Source organism: Indicator indicator, chromosome 23 (assembly GCF_027791375.1).
Source record: "Indicator indicator isolate 239-I01 chromosome 23, UM_Iind_1.1, whole genome shotgun sequence".
Classification (NCBI taxonomy): domain Eukaryota; kingdom Metazoa; phylum Chordata; class Aves; order Piciformes; family Indicatoridae; genus Indicator; species Indicator indicator.
Genome location: NC_072032.1, coordinates 8,733,477 through 8,748,817, shown reverse-complemented (window position 1 = coordinate 8,748,817; position 15,341 = coordinate 8,733,477). Strand labels below are relative to the sequence as shown.

The following is a 15,341-nucleotide window of genomic DNA, read 5'->3' as shown; positions in this document are numbered from 1 at the left end:
TCAAAGCTTCAAGGCTCAGTGCTGGTTTGAATACAGACCTAATTAATGCAGAGGAACATAATCAGCTCCTTTGTGTCAATATATTGTGACATGGTGCCTGCCCTTTTCGTTTAAAGGCTTAAGTGTGTTATCAGTGAGATGATTTAAGTTTGTCATTGGGATGTAGTTAGGAGCCTTAACCCCATCAGCTGAAGTCTGGACTACAATCTTATAGTTTACTTTGGTGTACCTCATAAAAACTATAACTGACATAAACTGTGGGAGGGGTCTGATGCCAACTCTATAGCCTGATCTTTAGGGCTTATCAGGGAGTGAAGTGTAAGTACAGTTCTAAATCACTTGTCTAGGTCTTTCTCTTGCATGGTAATTGCTATAACCACTGATCGTAATCTTAATAGTGGGCTCCACTATCACTTAGAACTTCAAATGCTTTAAAAGAAAAGATTCACAAATATATTTGAGGAAAAGCTAGGTGTTACACATACATAGGTTGAGTTCAAGACACCAAATTAAGCACTGGAGGGAATATAACTGTTTCTCTGCCTATTATCTGAATGCTAATCAGTTTGAAACACTGAACTGTTCACAGTAGTAATGAATAAGATTATTAAGCCAGTAGAGAAATTTAAAATATTAGGAAACTTCTTTTAGATTTCTATTTTAGATTCAACAATTCTGAGTTGAACTTAAATTCTGCCTTAAGCATGGAGTTCTTCTAGATTTAGATTTACACCTGTAGAGGGAAAAAAAACCCTGATAAAAGATGGGATTAAAGGAGTAAAATATAAGGGGATGGCAGAGGTTGTGATGGAGAAACCAGAGTAAAATCAGAGTAGTAGAGGAGAGAAGCCTGGAAGTTACGTACAACCAGTGTTCTCAGCGATGCAGGGTTTCCTTGGATGCTAGGTGTTACATGGTGTGCAATTTCTGGATCTATGCATTTACTTCTATATGAATTAAACAAGCTTCTTAGATATAAAGAAATCTCTGAGAGATTTGATTTGCCAGATTCCAACGGAGATGAGAATCAGTGTTTGTACAATAGCCCACCACAAGATATTGCTGTTGGTTTCCTCACTTGTCTTCCGAAATTTTTCTTCACGCTCCTGAAGGGAGAAGGCAAACACAATTATAACCTTCTGGCATCTGCAGGTTCCATGCTGCTGCCCAAGTAACTAGTCAGGTATCACTCTTCTGCAGAGCAGTGTGCAAACACTTTTTTCATGTTGATGAAAATGAAAGTTTGTTCTTATCCATAGGTTATCTTTGTGTTCAGAACTGAGAAGCACACACACTGCATCCTGAAGCCAGAAGCCAAACAAAGCTTTCCCTCGTGCCTGTTGTGTGGGATTAAGCCTTCTTAGGTTAACAGTCACTTCTGTATCACAGTCAAGAATTTTTCAGCAGCCAAGTTTCTTTTTCTAGGTAACTAGCTCACCTGTTTCAAACACAGTCTGCCTGCCTGCATTGGTATAGAAAAGTAAAGACAGCAAGTGCACAGTTCTTTGGAAGAGGGCTTCACTTTTGACTGCATGGAGATCTATAAATATACACTCAGCCATTTCCTTAACCACTCCAGTAAAGTTTATACACAGAGGCCAGCATGGAAACAACAGCTGGTAACAACAGTAGCAGCAGTACCTGCCACCTGCTGTTACTGACTCTATGTTTGGAAATTCCTGCAGTAGAATAACACCTGTTGCTGTAAGCATCAGTTCACAGGGGTTAGTTAATTTTCATATTACAGCTTAAAAATATCTTGCAAGGTAATGTAAGCTATATTTGTTAAATACCAACAGAGTTTTGTGAGTTAGTTAAAAATAACACCACAATTAAATAATAAATCTGGTCATATATAAATCAGTAAAGCTATGTGCAATACTTTTGACATACATACTCTTTCATAGTTCTGTTCTTTGGATACATGATGAATTTGCTCAATTATATGTTCTAGTCTTATGTTAACTTCATTCACTTTGTCTTTGGCTTGAACAACAGATTCATCAAGAAAATGTTCTCCAACTCTAATGTCCAAATGGATACGCTGCAAACAGAAAAAAATATCACATCACTGTGTCTTCCCATTTTCACTTCTATGTTCTTAAGCTGAACAAACCACCCTATTTAATATTTGTGCTATCAGTGTTCTACTTCCCTGTATGCGTTCACATCCTTTAAATAAGATGACCAGAATCACAGAATGTTAAGGGCTGGAAGAGATCATCAAGTCCAACCCCCCAGCCAAAGCAGGGTCACTCAGGGCAGGCTGCACAGGAATGCATCTAAGTGGGTTTTGAAAGTCTCCAGAGAAAGAGACTCCACAATCTCTCTGAGCAGCTTGCTCCAGTGCTCCATCCCTCTCACTGTAAAGAAGTGTCTCCTCATGTTGTGTTCCAGCTTGTACCCATTGTTCCTTGTCCTATCAGTGGGAACCACTCAAAAGAGACTGGCACCTTCATCTTGACACCCACCCCTCAGATATTTATAGACATTGATAAGATTCCCTCTCAGCCTTCTCTTCTCAAGACTAATTCAGCTCCATCTATACCAGATAAACACCTCCTCATGTGTCATGAGAATTGTATTTGTGTTGTCCAGTTAACTATGACCAATTCCCTTAACCGTCTCTAGCTGATGAGCTCCACAGATTTCCTTTATTATTAGAATTTAAGTGCTTTTGCAATATATACAATTAAATTGATCTGGATCTTTCACATTCAAAGCACTGTACAAACATTAAACCACTCTGTAGTTATTAGTCTTTCCTCTTTATTCTGACTTCTTAAACACCAGAATAGATTCTTTTTATCTCTTCGTAATTCTACGTTTGTTTTCTTTAATCACTAGAAAATGTTACCTGCGCTACGTTAGACCAACTTCTAACCTGGTTTGTGTCTCTGCAGTTTGCAAACAATTGATGCTACGGAACAAAGAATATTTCAGAAATACACTTACCAATTTACTTCCTGCAAATGCTACAAATCTTGTGGAGTTAGACTGCAAACAGATAATGTGCTCCCCGGACAGGTCGGATGTGAAAGAAAAGGTTCCTTGTGGTCCATACAGTTTTGACAAGAGTACCTGTAGTTTAGATATTATAGATGTTGGATGTGTACATTATAAATATCAATAAAACAATCAAAAGGAGCACTGAGAATTGGATGTAAGAAGCAATCATTAATCTCCTGAAAATTGAGGCCTTGCCTAGGCACAGAAATAAATAAAGCTGAGGACCTCATGGCAGCGCAGGAGATGCTGTGTGTGATGGCCTTGCAGCCTCACAGGGACCTTGATTTGTAGTTCAGGTTATCATCTGCCTTCCTTTCTGCTGCTTGGATCATTCTGTGCCACTTTCCTTCATTGGTGAATTTTCATGATTTTAAAGATCTAGCCTGCTTTATCAGGTGTCACTTTCTCTTCTGAATGGCACAGCTTCCCCAAGTCAGTCAGAATGCAGGAACTGTCCACAGGCATCTTTATCAAACATCGCCAGTGCTATTTACTTGGATAGATCATCAAATTACTGCACTAGCTTGTAGACTGCAGATTGCCTTTTCCCCCAGAGGTGTCTATTATTTTTGGATAGTACTGCTTGCCAACACTGAAAGTCATAAATCCTACAGAAACATTCCTAAAGCATATTTACTTCAGCAGATGGACTTGTGACTGTCACAAACATTCCCAAACCAGGAGCAGATTCAAGAAAGTCCTGTTTGTGTGTATCCCAGCGTTGTACTTTGTAATTCCCTGGATGAAACACAGATAAAAATCTCTTAAATAAAACATAGCTTAATATTAAACATCTTTATTGCTTTTAAAGCAAAAGTATAAAGATAAATGACTAACAATAAAACAATACATGTACTTCATGTGCTTATGATTAAAATTGCTCCAGAGGCACTTTACAACAGCCTGAAGTGCAGTATTTTTTTGCTATGGGAGAAAACCCTCTAGGAAACTACAAAAATAGTTGTTTAATAAGCAACAGTTTTCGATTACTGCTAATACTCTGGCAAGATTAGCATACAGAAGTCATGCTGAGACCTCCCAAACCAAGTACACTGTAGTCAAATAACATTTTAAAGACTGTCTTTCACATTATTTATTTTTTTAAAAAATCATGATTATATATATATTTTTTTATCTCCTTTCAGTATTACATTTGCAATCTTGTAGGCAAATCTAATGTTCTTGTGATATTCCAAGTGAAATGAAACTTTGGCAGCAGTTCCACTGCTGTAGCATTAGATGCAATGGATGTCCACAGTGTGCAAGCACATTGTGAGAAACCCCTACTGCAGGGAGCTATTTTCAGTTTGTCCTCTTTCTTATCACCATGGATTTAGCATATTCACCTATCACACATTTTCCCATTACACTTCAAGATACCATTATCATTGCACAGGTTAGATCACCACAGAGCCCTGACAGGCACCTACCCATCACCAATGTGTCGCTGGGGATGTCTTCAATTATACATTTCTCTTCTCTTTCTCCACTGTGAAAATACAAAGCAAGTGAAAAAGGAATCCAAAAACACAGCAAAAACCCTATTAATTGGCTTTTCATGGTTGCACTGAATCCCAGTTGTACTGCTCCTGAAGGTAACTGTTTACAAATGTGTATAATCCTTGTTTGCTGCTTATCAGTTTTTGAAAAAGAAAAAAAAATCTGTGAGAAAAGGCAGCTGGTAGTTACATGTTCGTAACTAACTACAGTATGTCCTGTAGAACGAGATAACACATAAAAGATAACTTGTAAAACCTTTCCTCTTTCCCAGCACCTAGCTCAAAACTTTATACAGATAGAAGAACATGAAACTACAAAGGACCTCTCAGATCAGTTGATCAGTACTAAGGATCAGTCAGGTCTTGGGTACTCGAAGTTAGTTCCCTAGATTACTGTAAGCAACCACTTTGGCTATCGCTTTCCATAAACTGCTCAGTTTTCAACTTAAATTAACTTGTTAGCTTATATTTCCCATTTATTCTGGATGAATATTCCAACCTAAATCACTGGACAAATGTATATACTTGTACCAGCCCCACAGGGACTGCAGGAAAGGGCTGAAATTCAAAGGAAAAATAGAAGAATCTGAAACAATCATAAATATAATACCGCAGCAACAAAGTAACAAAATGAACATTTTCTGAACAAGATTTTTTACATATAAATGTCTTTTCTTTAGATACTGCTTTTCTCTCTTACACAGCTGCATAAACAAGATGGGGACAACCATTTTAGCAGGGCCTGTTGTGACTGGAGAAGGTGTGATGGTTTAAACTAAAAGAGGGGTCTTCAGGCTGGAGAGAAAGAATAAATTCTTTATGCTGAGGTGAGACCCAGACACAGATCACCCAGAGGTGGAAGATGCAATGTTTCCCTTGATGAAGATCCAGGGAAACATTCAAGGTTGGGTTGTACAGGACAGAGGGATACAAATTGCATCTCATGGCCAGCAAATCCTTAGGAGCCTCAATGGTGATACAAGGACTTCATTACCACGTTAGCATTTATCCACCAGAAAGCATTATAGATTATACAGAATCTCATCATATAGTTGGACTCTTACCCCTCCACCACAGGGAGCTCTTGACCAACATGCACCTGCAGAAATTCTCATGCCATTCTGTACCTGCTAGAAAGAAGTTTGTCAGCAGATTGTGAGCTACTGAAGCACTTTACGCCTTTAGCTGTAGGGTAGGGAACACATATTTACTTAGCAAAAGGGAACAGGGCCTCAAACTGCAGTTTTTTTCCCACACACCCCCTGGTCACCCATCCCAGTCATTTAGAACTATTTGGTGGAACCCACTATGTGCCCTCTTATTCAGTCCTCCTAAGGCCCACACAGCCAACACTCCTGCTGTGAATTTAGGGAGAGCTTTCGAGTTTAGTTCACAGCTCACTGTCCTGGTTTTACCAGGACATAATAATGAGCCAGCCATACCTCCCAAGTGCTTTCTGAGATTAATTTAACCCAGAATTTAACACACCCATTTCCTTCCCTAAATCTCTTGTAGTTGAGACCACAGCATCTTGGCTGCCAGCCATCTGTAACACTGGATACAAGAGAGAAGGAAGAGCTTCTCTGTTTCTTCTCTGTCCCACCATTTTTAAGATGAATGTTCAGAGAACTTTCCAGAAGGTTCCTTCAGGCAACTGCTTGGATGAGTCCACAAAGTCGGTGAAGGGAGTGGAACATCTCCCTGATGAGGAAAGGCTGAGGGAGCTGGGTCTCTCTAGCTTGGAGAAAAGGAGACCGAGGGGTAACCTCATTCATGTTTGTAAAGATGTGAAGGGCAGTGTTGGGAGGATGGAGCCAGGCTCTGCTCAGTAATGTCCAATGATAGGACAAGGTGCACTGGGTACAAGCTAGAGCAGAGGAAGTTCCATGTGAACATAAGGAAAAACTTTCTCTGTGAGAGTGACAGAGTCCTGAAGCAGTCTGCCTAGGGAGGTTGTGGAGTCTCCTTCTCTGGAGACATTCAAAACCCACCTGGATGCGTTCCTGTGTGACCTGCTCTAGGTGATGCTGCTCTGCAGGGGAGTTGGACTGGATGATCTTTCGAGGTCCCTTCCAACCCCTAACATTCTGTGATTCTGTGATTGAAGGAACCACCTTGTGGTGTGTGAGTTTGTTTCTCCTAAATCATAATTTAAACTTGCATGTGATTTCAGCCCAGGACCTTTATTGAGTTTAGTTTATTGCTTACTGATCAGTCACTTTGAAATTAGCTCCTATCCTCAAAGAATATTTAAACATATACTTAAATGTATACTTATGTTTTCTGAGATGGTGATAGCAGGGTGAAAAGTAATAGAAAAAGAAGGAAAAATGAATCCAAAAGGCGTAGAAATTAACTAAAGACAAAAATATGAAAACGAGGATGTAATAACGCTACTTGAATTATGGAATGGAAACAGGGGAATGTGAAAAAAAAAATAGGTATAAAAAATGATTAAGTCAAACAATTGTGGAAAACAAGCAACAGTGGGAATATGAAAAATGCAAAATGTAGAAATTCCTGTATGCAGCTCTACGATTGTGTGTCCAACTTTGTGTAGTCTGATTGAGTTTCAAACATCTTTGGGTCTTAGCAGGATTTATCTCCTTGAACATGTTTCGGCCCTGCAGAGAATGCAGAGTGAGCCTTCAAGCATGTACTACATTTCCTGGTACTTTGCACATTCCGAGAGCCTACTCAAACCAGGTCTCCTGTTCCATATCCGTGCTGGGTGTTTGCAGAACTGCAGCATGCAGTCAAGCTTTTGTGGGCTGACTGTTCCTGTTCCATTGGATGGCTATTCCATAATTCTTTTCCTTGTTGGTAGCCACAACTCCTGTAAGCCACATTACATGAACTGAGCATTAAAAGTTGCAGTCAGGAACAGCTTCTGACTTACTGTGTGTGGAAGTCTCTGTGTGTGCCTCAGTTTAAGATAACATTAAACACTGGTAAGATTTCTCTGTGAAAGGCTAGGAAGACACAAACAGCAGCATATGCTTAAGGAACCATGGACATATTTACTGCATAGATAATGCCAAGGATGTAATTTATGTTACAATTAACACTGTTAACTTTGGCATAACTGTCTCATGAGGGACACACACCAACAGGCAGTTAGTTTTACATCCCAGCTAACACTTTTAATCAAGTTCAGAGGTTTCTACCAGTACCCACAGCTGTGGTTTTTTTCTAGTAGTTTTGTTGGCAGAGTGCCCTCATGATAGATTCTTCTCACTTTGAAAGAAAAAAAAAATAAAAGAAAAAGACATTTTTGTGTACTCCTAAGCCTCAAGACAAGTTCACTCAGTTGTAGTGTCTTAACCACACTGCAAACACCTGATCACTTTGACCTGCATAGGTATTTTCTGAAGAAATGCATGTCAAACATGCTCAGAAAGACAACAAAAACACCAATAAATTATACAAGCATAATTTAGAGGAAAAAAATTAATTTCTAAGTATAAATAGCTGTCGATCAACAAATTACAGTAAGAAAGAACATTATTAGTTTAGATTTTGTGGTTGAAAGATTTTTAGGGGTGAAGAACAACCTTTCCAAAAGTCTTTTCTGCCACTAGAGGGTACTCCAAGAACTTGCAGTGTATTTACAGCAGGGACTGATTGGGGTTTTTTGGGTGGGTAAATGATCAAGTACTGTTGTCGTACTGAGGAATTTAACCCTCCGAAATCTTGATATGAAACAGCTTTCAAAACCGGACTAAAATACCTTTACAGCAAAATAGTGCAGCACACCCTATTTATAAGGAACATTGAGTGACATGTAGCTTCCATTCAGTTAAACATATCCTACTTTTAAATTATCTAAATTATGATCTTTTCTCGATTTCAGACACAGTTCTCTGGTTCACATCCAGTTTCTTCATCCAGATTTGGACAAGGTGTTCCGTTATTGGCAGGCTGAAGAAGCACGAAACGAGTTCTTATCTTGGTCCCTGTTTTTCTGCAAACACCTCTACAGAGACCCCAGGAAGACCATTGTGAGACCTCACAGTCCAGTGGTGTTTCTGTAACATACACAATAAAAAGGTAATTTTACACAAATTCGTGCCTGAAGCAAATACACAGTTTGTAAGTCATTAAGGAATGATGGTCAAATAAGGTCCTTTCTTGTACAGTAAAATACATGATATTAATAAAATCCATGTGTCTCAATTAAAAATGTCTTTTTTTTTAGCTCCTAAGCTCATCAACACTCATATTATTATTAATTTTTCTGCAGTGAGGTATCAGTAGTGCAGCATGCTATCTATTGAATAGAAAATATAGAATTCCTATCAAAGAAAACTCTGCCTAAAATAATTACATTCAAAAGACTGCATTAAAAAACACACCAGCGTTTCACTGTCAATTTTATAACTCATTTGCCTTTGCATGGCTTACAAACACTACAGGGATTAAAGCTTTTCTCTGGTTTATTCAGGTATATTTATGTTTCTTGGCTTTGTTTGCTGTGTACTACAGTTCCCCTTGCCAATAAAGATATTCTGCCACTAGAAGCTTTTTAATACTAAAAGGGTTCAATATTGGTTTAATTTACTGCAAGGAAAGCAGTCAGATGCTCTAAAGTGCTTTTCATAACATACACTTCACTGAAAATATCTCTCATAAAAATATTGATGACTATTCCTTAGCAAGTTAAATAAAAATATGTCTTGTCAGAGGAAATAATTGCATCAAAACTGTGTGTTGCAGCATTTGTGGGTAGAATAGGTGTGCAGCAAACCAGCTTTCAATGCCAGGCCAACTGCCAGCTATACACTGCTGGGATTACAATGGAGCTCACCACTGCTGTTGAGTTGTTTCTGAAGGGAATGAGTGACACAGCTAATCCCTGGTGATTAAATCTGTCCTTTGGATTCTGGAATATGTTTTAAAATAGATTGATTTAGTGGGTAATATGCAGTAAGGTGGGGACATATAATTAAAATTACTTTTGAAATACCATTCTTGAAATGCAGATCCCCAAAAGGGCCAAATGTTCCTTTCAAATGGTGTTGGAAAGGCATGGAATGAAAAATGAGGCTTGTAGCACTTACTTTGAATATGTCTTGTGTACTAAGAGAAGTATATTAAACCACTATAAATCAATCAGTAAATACATTTATTAATGTCTCAATCATGCATTATTAACTGTGTAGGGAATGGGCAATATTTAAGTGATTGTGAGGGAACTTCAGCACAGACCTGCAGTCTTCAGACACTCTGGAGAACCTCCTGCAACACAGCAGCTCTTCTAGGAATACCCTGGGGATTTAGCTTAATGCTATCTCTCAAGAAGTATCTAAGATGTCAGTCTCTTGTTCTCTTACACTTTGTAAAAATCCACTACAGAAATGGACATTGTCCACTGAGATTTTCTCTGTACAGCTGCTGTCTTCTCCTTTACAGCCATTATTATGTGAATTATACATTTGTTAATTTGGAGAGTTGAAAATTATCTTAAGACTGATGTGAGTCAGTAGTTTGCATCTCTTCCTACCTAAACAGGGTTCTTAGCTAATATTTTTAAGACAAGAAAAATGAGAAAGCACATTGTTTTTGTTGACAGGATGTATGTTTCTATCACAAATATGTCCAAATCAGTTTAATTATACCAGTTGTTATTGCACATAACTGCCAAGCTCTCTGACCCAGAAACAGACAACAATATTGTTGCCTTAGCTCATCATTATGTAAAAGTTAAGGATTAATACTTACTTCCCACCTGCAAAGAATCTGGGACCCCTGATTCTTATCAAGTGGTGTCACTGATCTATGCTGACACTGGAGGCTCAGTAGCTCCTGCTGTGGGTGTCAGCCAACCCTTAGAGTCAAGCCTGAAATGTGCAATCCCTTCCTTATTCCTTCAGAGATTTTTTTTTTTAATCAACCGCTTTGTTTTATTTCCCTTTTCCTATGCAGATATGAGAATCCTCTGCCTAATCAGATATTTCACATATTTGCTGAGTGAATGGAAATCACAGAGCTGAGCATATCACAGTGTTGATCACTTACCTGAGACAGTGTCTATTACTTCATTGCTTTTATCTGGCATATTAACATAAGGTACAGGAAGACCCAGAAGGTTTTTCTTTATTTTCACCATTGTTACTTGAGCAATAGGTGGCAAAATTTTGAGTTTGGGATAATAAAATGAGTTGGCTGGGTGGCTTGGAGAGGAACAAGTGATCTGTGAAATAAAATGGGGAAGCTTAAAGAAGATAACTGCAAAATCATGCTCATACATCATGATAACAGTTTTTGGCAAGTAAAATGCATATAACCAGTTTCTGGGAACCTCAGTTCACACAACTTCTGCTGGTAACTGCAGAGTTTTCATGCATAATGCTTTGAGACTGGGCACAATGAACTGTGACAGCCTTTGAAGATAGGACTGAGATGGGAGTACTGAAAACACAGTAATGTATGGAATGGTTTCAAGGAAAGAAGTGGATGTTATGACAAGAAAAAACAGAAGAGCATTAAATATTAATAACGAAGTACGCTATAGCATATGGATATAGGAGGCCAAATGCATTCTTTTCCAGCTTCTCTGCTCCTTTTCTCGTTACTCATCAGCATAGCAGTTGGCTCTAGTAAAACTAATCTTAAGAAAGAATTAGCTGAATGATTATGGGATTCAAAACATTTGAATCACAATTCTTCACCACCCATAACCGACTTGAGCCAAGCAGGAGGCACACAGAGTATGAAGCAAGCAAGGGAGATTGGCAGTGGGGTCACGGCAGCAGCAATGAGGTTCTCCCCTGCCTTCTCCGTCCCTCAAGTGTCACAGTTTCAGGTCATAGCAGTGCTTTTCACTGAAAACTTCCCCTCACATCACTATTTTTTGCTGACAGCTTTAGTAATGTCAGGACTTCTGTGAATGTTTTAATTTTCCTAGCAGATTAAGAATTGTTAAAAATAATCTAAAATAGTCATCTTACATAGAAATTACCTAAACGTGGAGCCAAATGTTCATGAACCCTGTGCAGTTTCAAAATGCTTGGGTAAGACAGAGAAAAAATAACAGAAGCAGCAGGGTTATCAGCTGTGCAATAGCTGTATTGAGAGCATCAGCACTCTCAGGTACTGAGGTCAGTCTTACAGGAGCCCATGCTGTAGCCACAAGGGATTCTGTTTGGAGGAAGGACTGGGAGCATGCAGCTGTACAGTGCTAAACAACATCCATACACTCACCTCTGTAACTGTGTCCTGTGGAATGGTGGCAAAGTTTGGGGAAGAAAATGTGAAACCACTGTCAGTTCCAGCATCATATGGGAACAGATCTACTGTCACTTCCTCCAGCCAGTGGCCTCCTTCACAGAGGTTCAGGCTATCAATGCCCACAAACCAGTCTGGGCTTGGAACAATTCGTACTACAAATGAAACCTAAGGAAACAAAGTGATCCATCAGGATTGCATCACTCACTGTGAAGTGTTCCAGTCATGCTTACAGGAATCCAGACTTAAATGTGTGGCAGAAATATCATTCTCCTGTTCTGCTTTATAGACTAATCTGTGCAGTGCCCCCTGCAAGCTGATGTTTACCAACTCTTTGCATTCTTCTTACAAGTCTGAACTCAAATATTTTATTTTTGGGTGCTAGTGACATACAATAAAAGTTTAAAATTAATATGTACATTTACTTACTAAGGGATGTCTTGGATGCACTTCTAACTCAGTGGAGGTTTGTCCTGTGCCACTGGATATGGCAGGAGCAGAGAAGATTCCATGTACGCTCTGAATTTTCTCCCCAGCTTCTTCTATTTCTTTCATCAATACCCATGCCTCACCCTTCTCAGCAAAATCCCGAACACCATTGCTGGCATACTCATTTTTTTTCCACATGTTGTAGTCAGAACTGTGAGTAACACCTATTTGAGTGAATACATGGCATGACATGAAAGTCTGGTTTAAATCGTCCCAATTTTTTCAATCTCCGTTTTATTTACGAGGTTAACAAGAAAAAAAGGGGGGAGGAAAAGAAAAAGAAAAAAGCAAAGTATAAAAATGAGTGAACACTGAAACATTTGGCTTATCACTGCTTATTTCAGCTGCAGCCAGCTGGAAACAGAAGTCAGTTGAAACTGGTTGTAGGTTTCTGCAACCACTGTGGAGATTTCAGTTTCTGCATTTCATTCTTTATAACTTTGGCTACTTTTCCCTCTTTCATTACTTTTCTTTAAATTGACTATTAAGAATATAACAATCACAGAATTGAAGAGATTTCCCTGTTCTTAAGAGGGTCTGTCCTTCACTTACCCAGCATTGCTGACCACTGTGCTGGGGGCCTGTAGAGTGGGTACTGCTTGGGGAAGGCAGCCTGGCTCCACTTGCCCGTGAAGATTATGCTGTACTTGGCCAGCTCCTCTGCTGAGCAGAGAGAATCATCACCCACAGGCAAGCTGCTGGCACAGCCCACTGCTGCTACAAGGAGGGTCCAGATAACTTTACAGGAGCAGTAGACAAACATCAGGTTTTCCATTCCCCTCCACACAGAAAGAAAGAAAAAATATGTTAGCCATATTACTCACTCTGGACTCAAAGCTGGGTAACAGCTCCCTAATAAAATGTAACACACTGTAAGTTACAACCAAAGGAAAGTATACATCTGAAACACTGCAGATCATCCTGCTTCTAGAAACATGTTTATGATGCTTTCAGATTTGATATTTCCATGCTGTATAGTACAAATCTGTAAGGCTGCTTGGGACAAGTGTTTCCAGTGAAAATAAAAATACCTTCGCCTTGTCCATAGTACTACCTCTGAGAAAAATCTGGTTCTGATTTTCTCTTCAAATCTTGTTAGAGCCACATCTTGAATTAATTAGAGTAGCAACTGTTTCTGTGGAAAACATTAGTGATATATTTATTCTTTTAAAGATTAAATTGCAGGTCACTTTGCCAAAAGAGATGATTTATTTTAAATTTGTGTTCTACAAAGGCTGTTTTATGGCGTAACATTTAAAATCAAATGCATTTCGTCTTTATATGAAATTACCCTGCTGTCATAACTGGTGCATTAAAAAAAAAAAAACAACATTGTAATTGCCTCAGATTGTTTAAGTTGCATGGCTGTTAAAAACCAATCTTTTTGTTTTTTTTTAAAGTTACTGTCACAGGTTGTGCAAATTTCACTTTAAAATTAATCTGATAATTGCATCAGGCTGTTGGACTCCAGCAATTGTTTAAAATAACAGCCACATATATATATATATATACATAAAACCCCAACTAACTTCTTTGAAACTGCTTTTGTCCTGGGAGAAAACTCGACAAATACAACTAAAATGCTAATAAGACATGAATTGGTAAAAAGAACTGTGAATACTCACTAAATGTTTCCTCTGGAGTACTGGTAGGGGGAGAGCACCTGCTTTTGCTGGCAGCTGAGTTGGTCTGCAAGAGAAGACAGTAGGAGTCTTGCTATTTATGCCTGGAGAGGGTCCCTTTGGTCCAACAATTATAGTTCTCCTTAGACTTCCCAGGTTTGCACAAAGCATGACATCTTCTTGCTTGCAATCTTTTTGGATGGACTACCAGAGGTTTCCTGTCTGTCCACTGGCTCAGGTTCCTATCAGAGGACTGATGCCGAACAGATTAAATGCTGTTAAAAATATCTGGGATTTTCAGCCACAGTTTGAGCTTTCTGGTGCCTTTACACTTCTCTGCTCTTATTGATGCCTCCAAGCTATACAAATGAAGGGATTCCAGCACTGAAATAGTTCTAGTGAACACACTTTAAATGAGAAGCATGTTTTCTTGTAAGTTTTATTGTCTGACAGATGCTCCTTCCAAACATTTCCAGAGAGCTCTCACACACCATATGTATGTGTTCAAATAAAAGGGGTGAGGCAGCTAAAAAAAAGTCAAGAGGGAAAAAAAAAAGTTGCATTTCATAATTGCACATACTCACACAGACTCTGTCTTCTGCAAACAGGAACTGATTTAAAGTAGCACAGTGTATATTTTTGTGTTCTCCAGCATCGTGTGCTGGATGATGAAAGGGCTTTGTAAGATTGTGGCTCCTTTGGAAAGAGTGGTTTGGGGAAGGTCCGAGATTTTTCTGAGCTGTCCTCAGAGTAAAAAACCCAAAGAAAAATCTTATTCTTACTGTTAAATCATACATCTTCTGTAGCACACTACATACACTTACATCCCTCACATTATTTCACTTGTCTACGAAAAGTTATGCATAATAGAATGACCCAATTAAGAAAAAATATTTAATATTTATTTTAAACTGTTTTCTCCACCACATCTCAAATAAGGGAAAACAAGGGCTGTGTGCCATGCCTCTAAAGTTAACAAATGCTGCTGTGGCTGATCAGGAAAGGAAGGTAAGTTCAGAAGTTTGCAGTGAACCATGAGGAAAGTCTTTCACTGAGTCTTCTTTTGGGGTGGTGAAGAATGTCACTGAAGTGATGACACCATCTCTAACTAAAGTCATTTTTCAGATGAAACTCCCAGGCCATTATCAGTACATAGATATAAGGCAGCCCACCAAGGCAGCCCACCAAGAGGGCAAATAACCAGTTGGAGCTCTCTGGCACTTTACCTGGAAACTTGTCCTTCCCTTTGCCCCCCCACCCTGTGGTACATCAGCAAGAAAAGCCAAGAGATTAAAAAAGTGGATGAATGGAATTTCCAGGGATTATTCTACCTGCAAAATGGATGGATTCAGCACCCATAACCAAAATTCCTGTCCATCTGGACAGACTGTGGGAGTTCTGCAGCAGGTTAAGCCATCTAGACATGGCCATCCTCTTTATTTCCAATGCTCCTTCCTCCATCCTCTGTTAACGCAATGTTTTCCACGATTTATTT

The 15,341-nt window shown here is 39.0% G+C and overlaps 2 protein-coding genes across 2 annotated transcripts; both read right to left on the bottom strand.

The window, feature by feature from the left end:
• Positions 1 to 956: 956 nt before the first annotated feature.
• On the bottom strand, positions 957 to 4,569 carry LOC128974732 (transmembrane emp24 domain-containing protein 11-like). The gene is made up of 5 exons (XM_054391428.1): positions 4,440 to 4,569; positions 3,647 to 3,747; positions 2,950 to 3,081; positions 1,898 to 2,044; positions 957 to 1,106 (listed from the first exon to the last, which is right to left on the bottom strand). The coding sequence occupies exons 1-5, from the start codon at positions 4,567 to 4,569 to the stop codon at positions 957 to 959; spliced, it is 660 nt and encodes a 219-aa protein (XP_054247403.1).
• Positions 4,570 to 8,357: 3,788 nt separating this feature from the next.
• Positions 8,358 to 14,017, bottom strand: LOC128974859 (spondin-2-like). Its single transcript, XM_054391604.1, has 6 exons — positions 13,851 to 14,017; positions 12,777 to 13,003; positions 12,165 to 12,388; positions 11,712 to 11,903; positions 10,527 to 10,701; positions 8,358 to 8,536 (listed from the first exon to the last, which is right to left on the bottom strand). The coding sequence occupies exons 1-6, from the start codon at positions 14,015 to 14,017 to the stop codon at positions 8,358 to 8,360; spliced, it is 1,164 nt and encodes a 387-aa protein (XP_054247579.1).
• Positions 14,018 to 15,341: the final 1,324 nt, after the last annotated feature.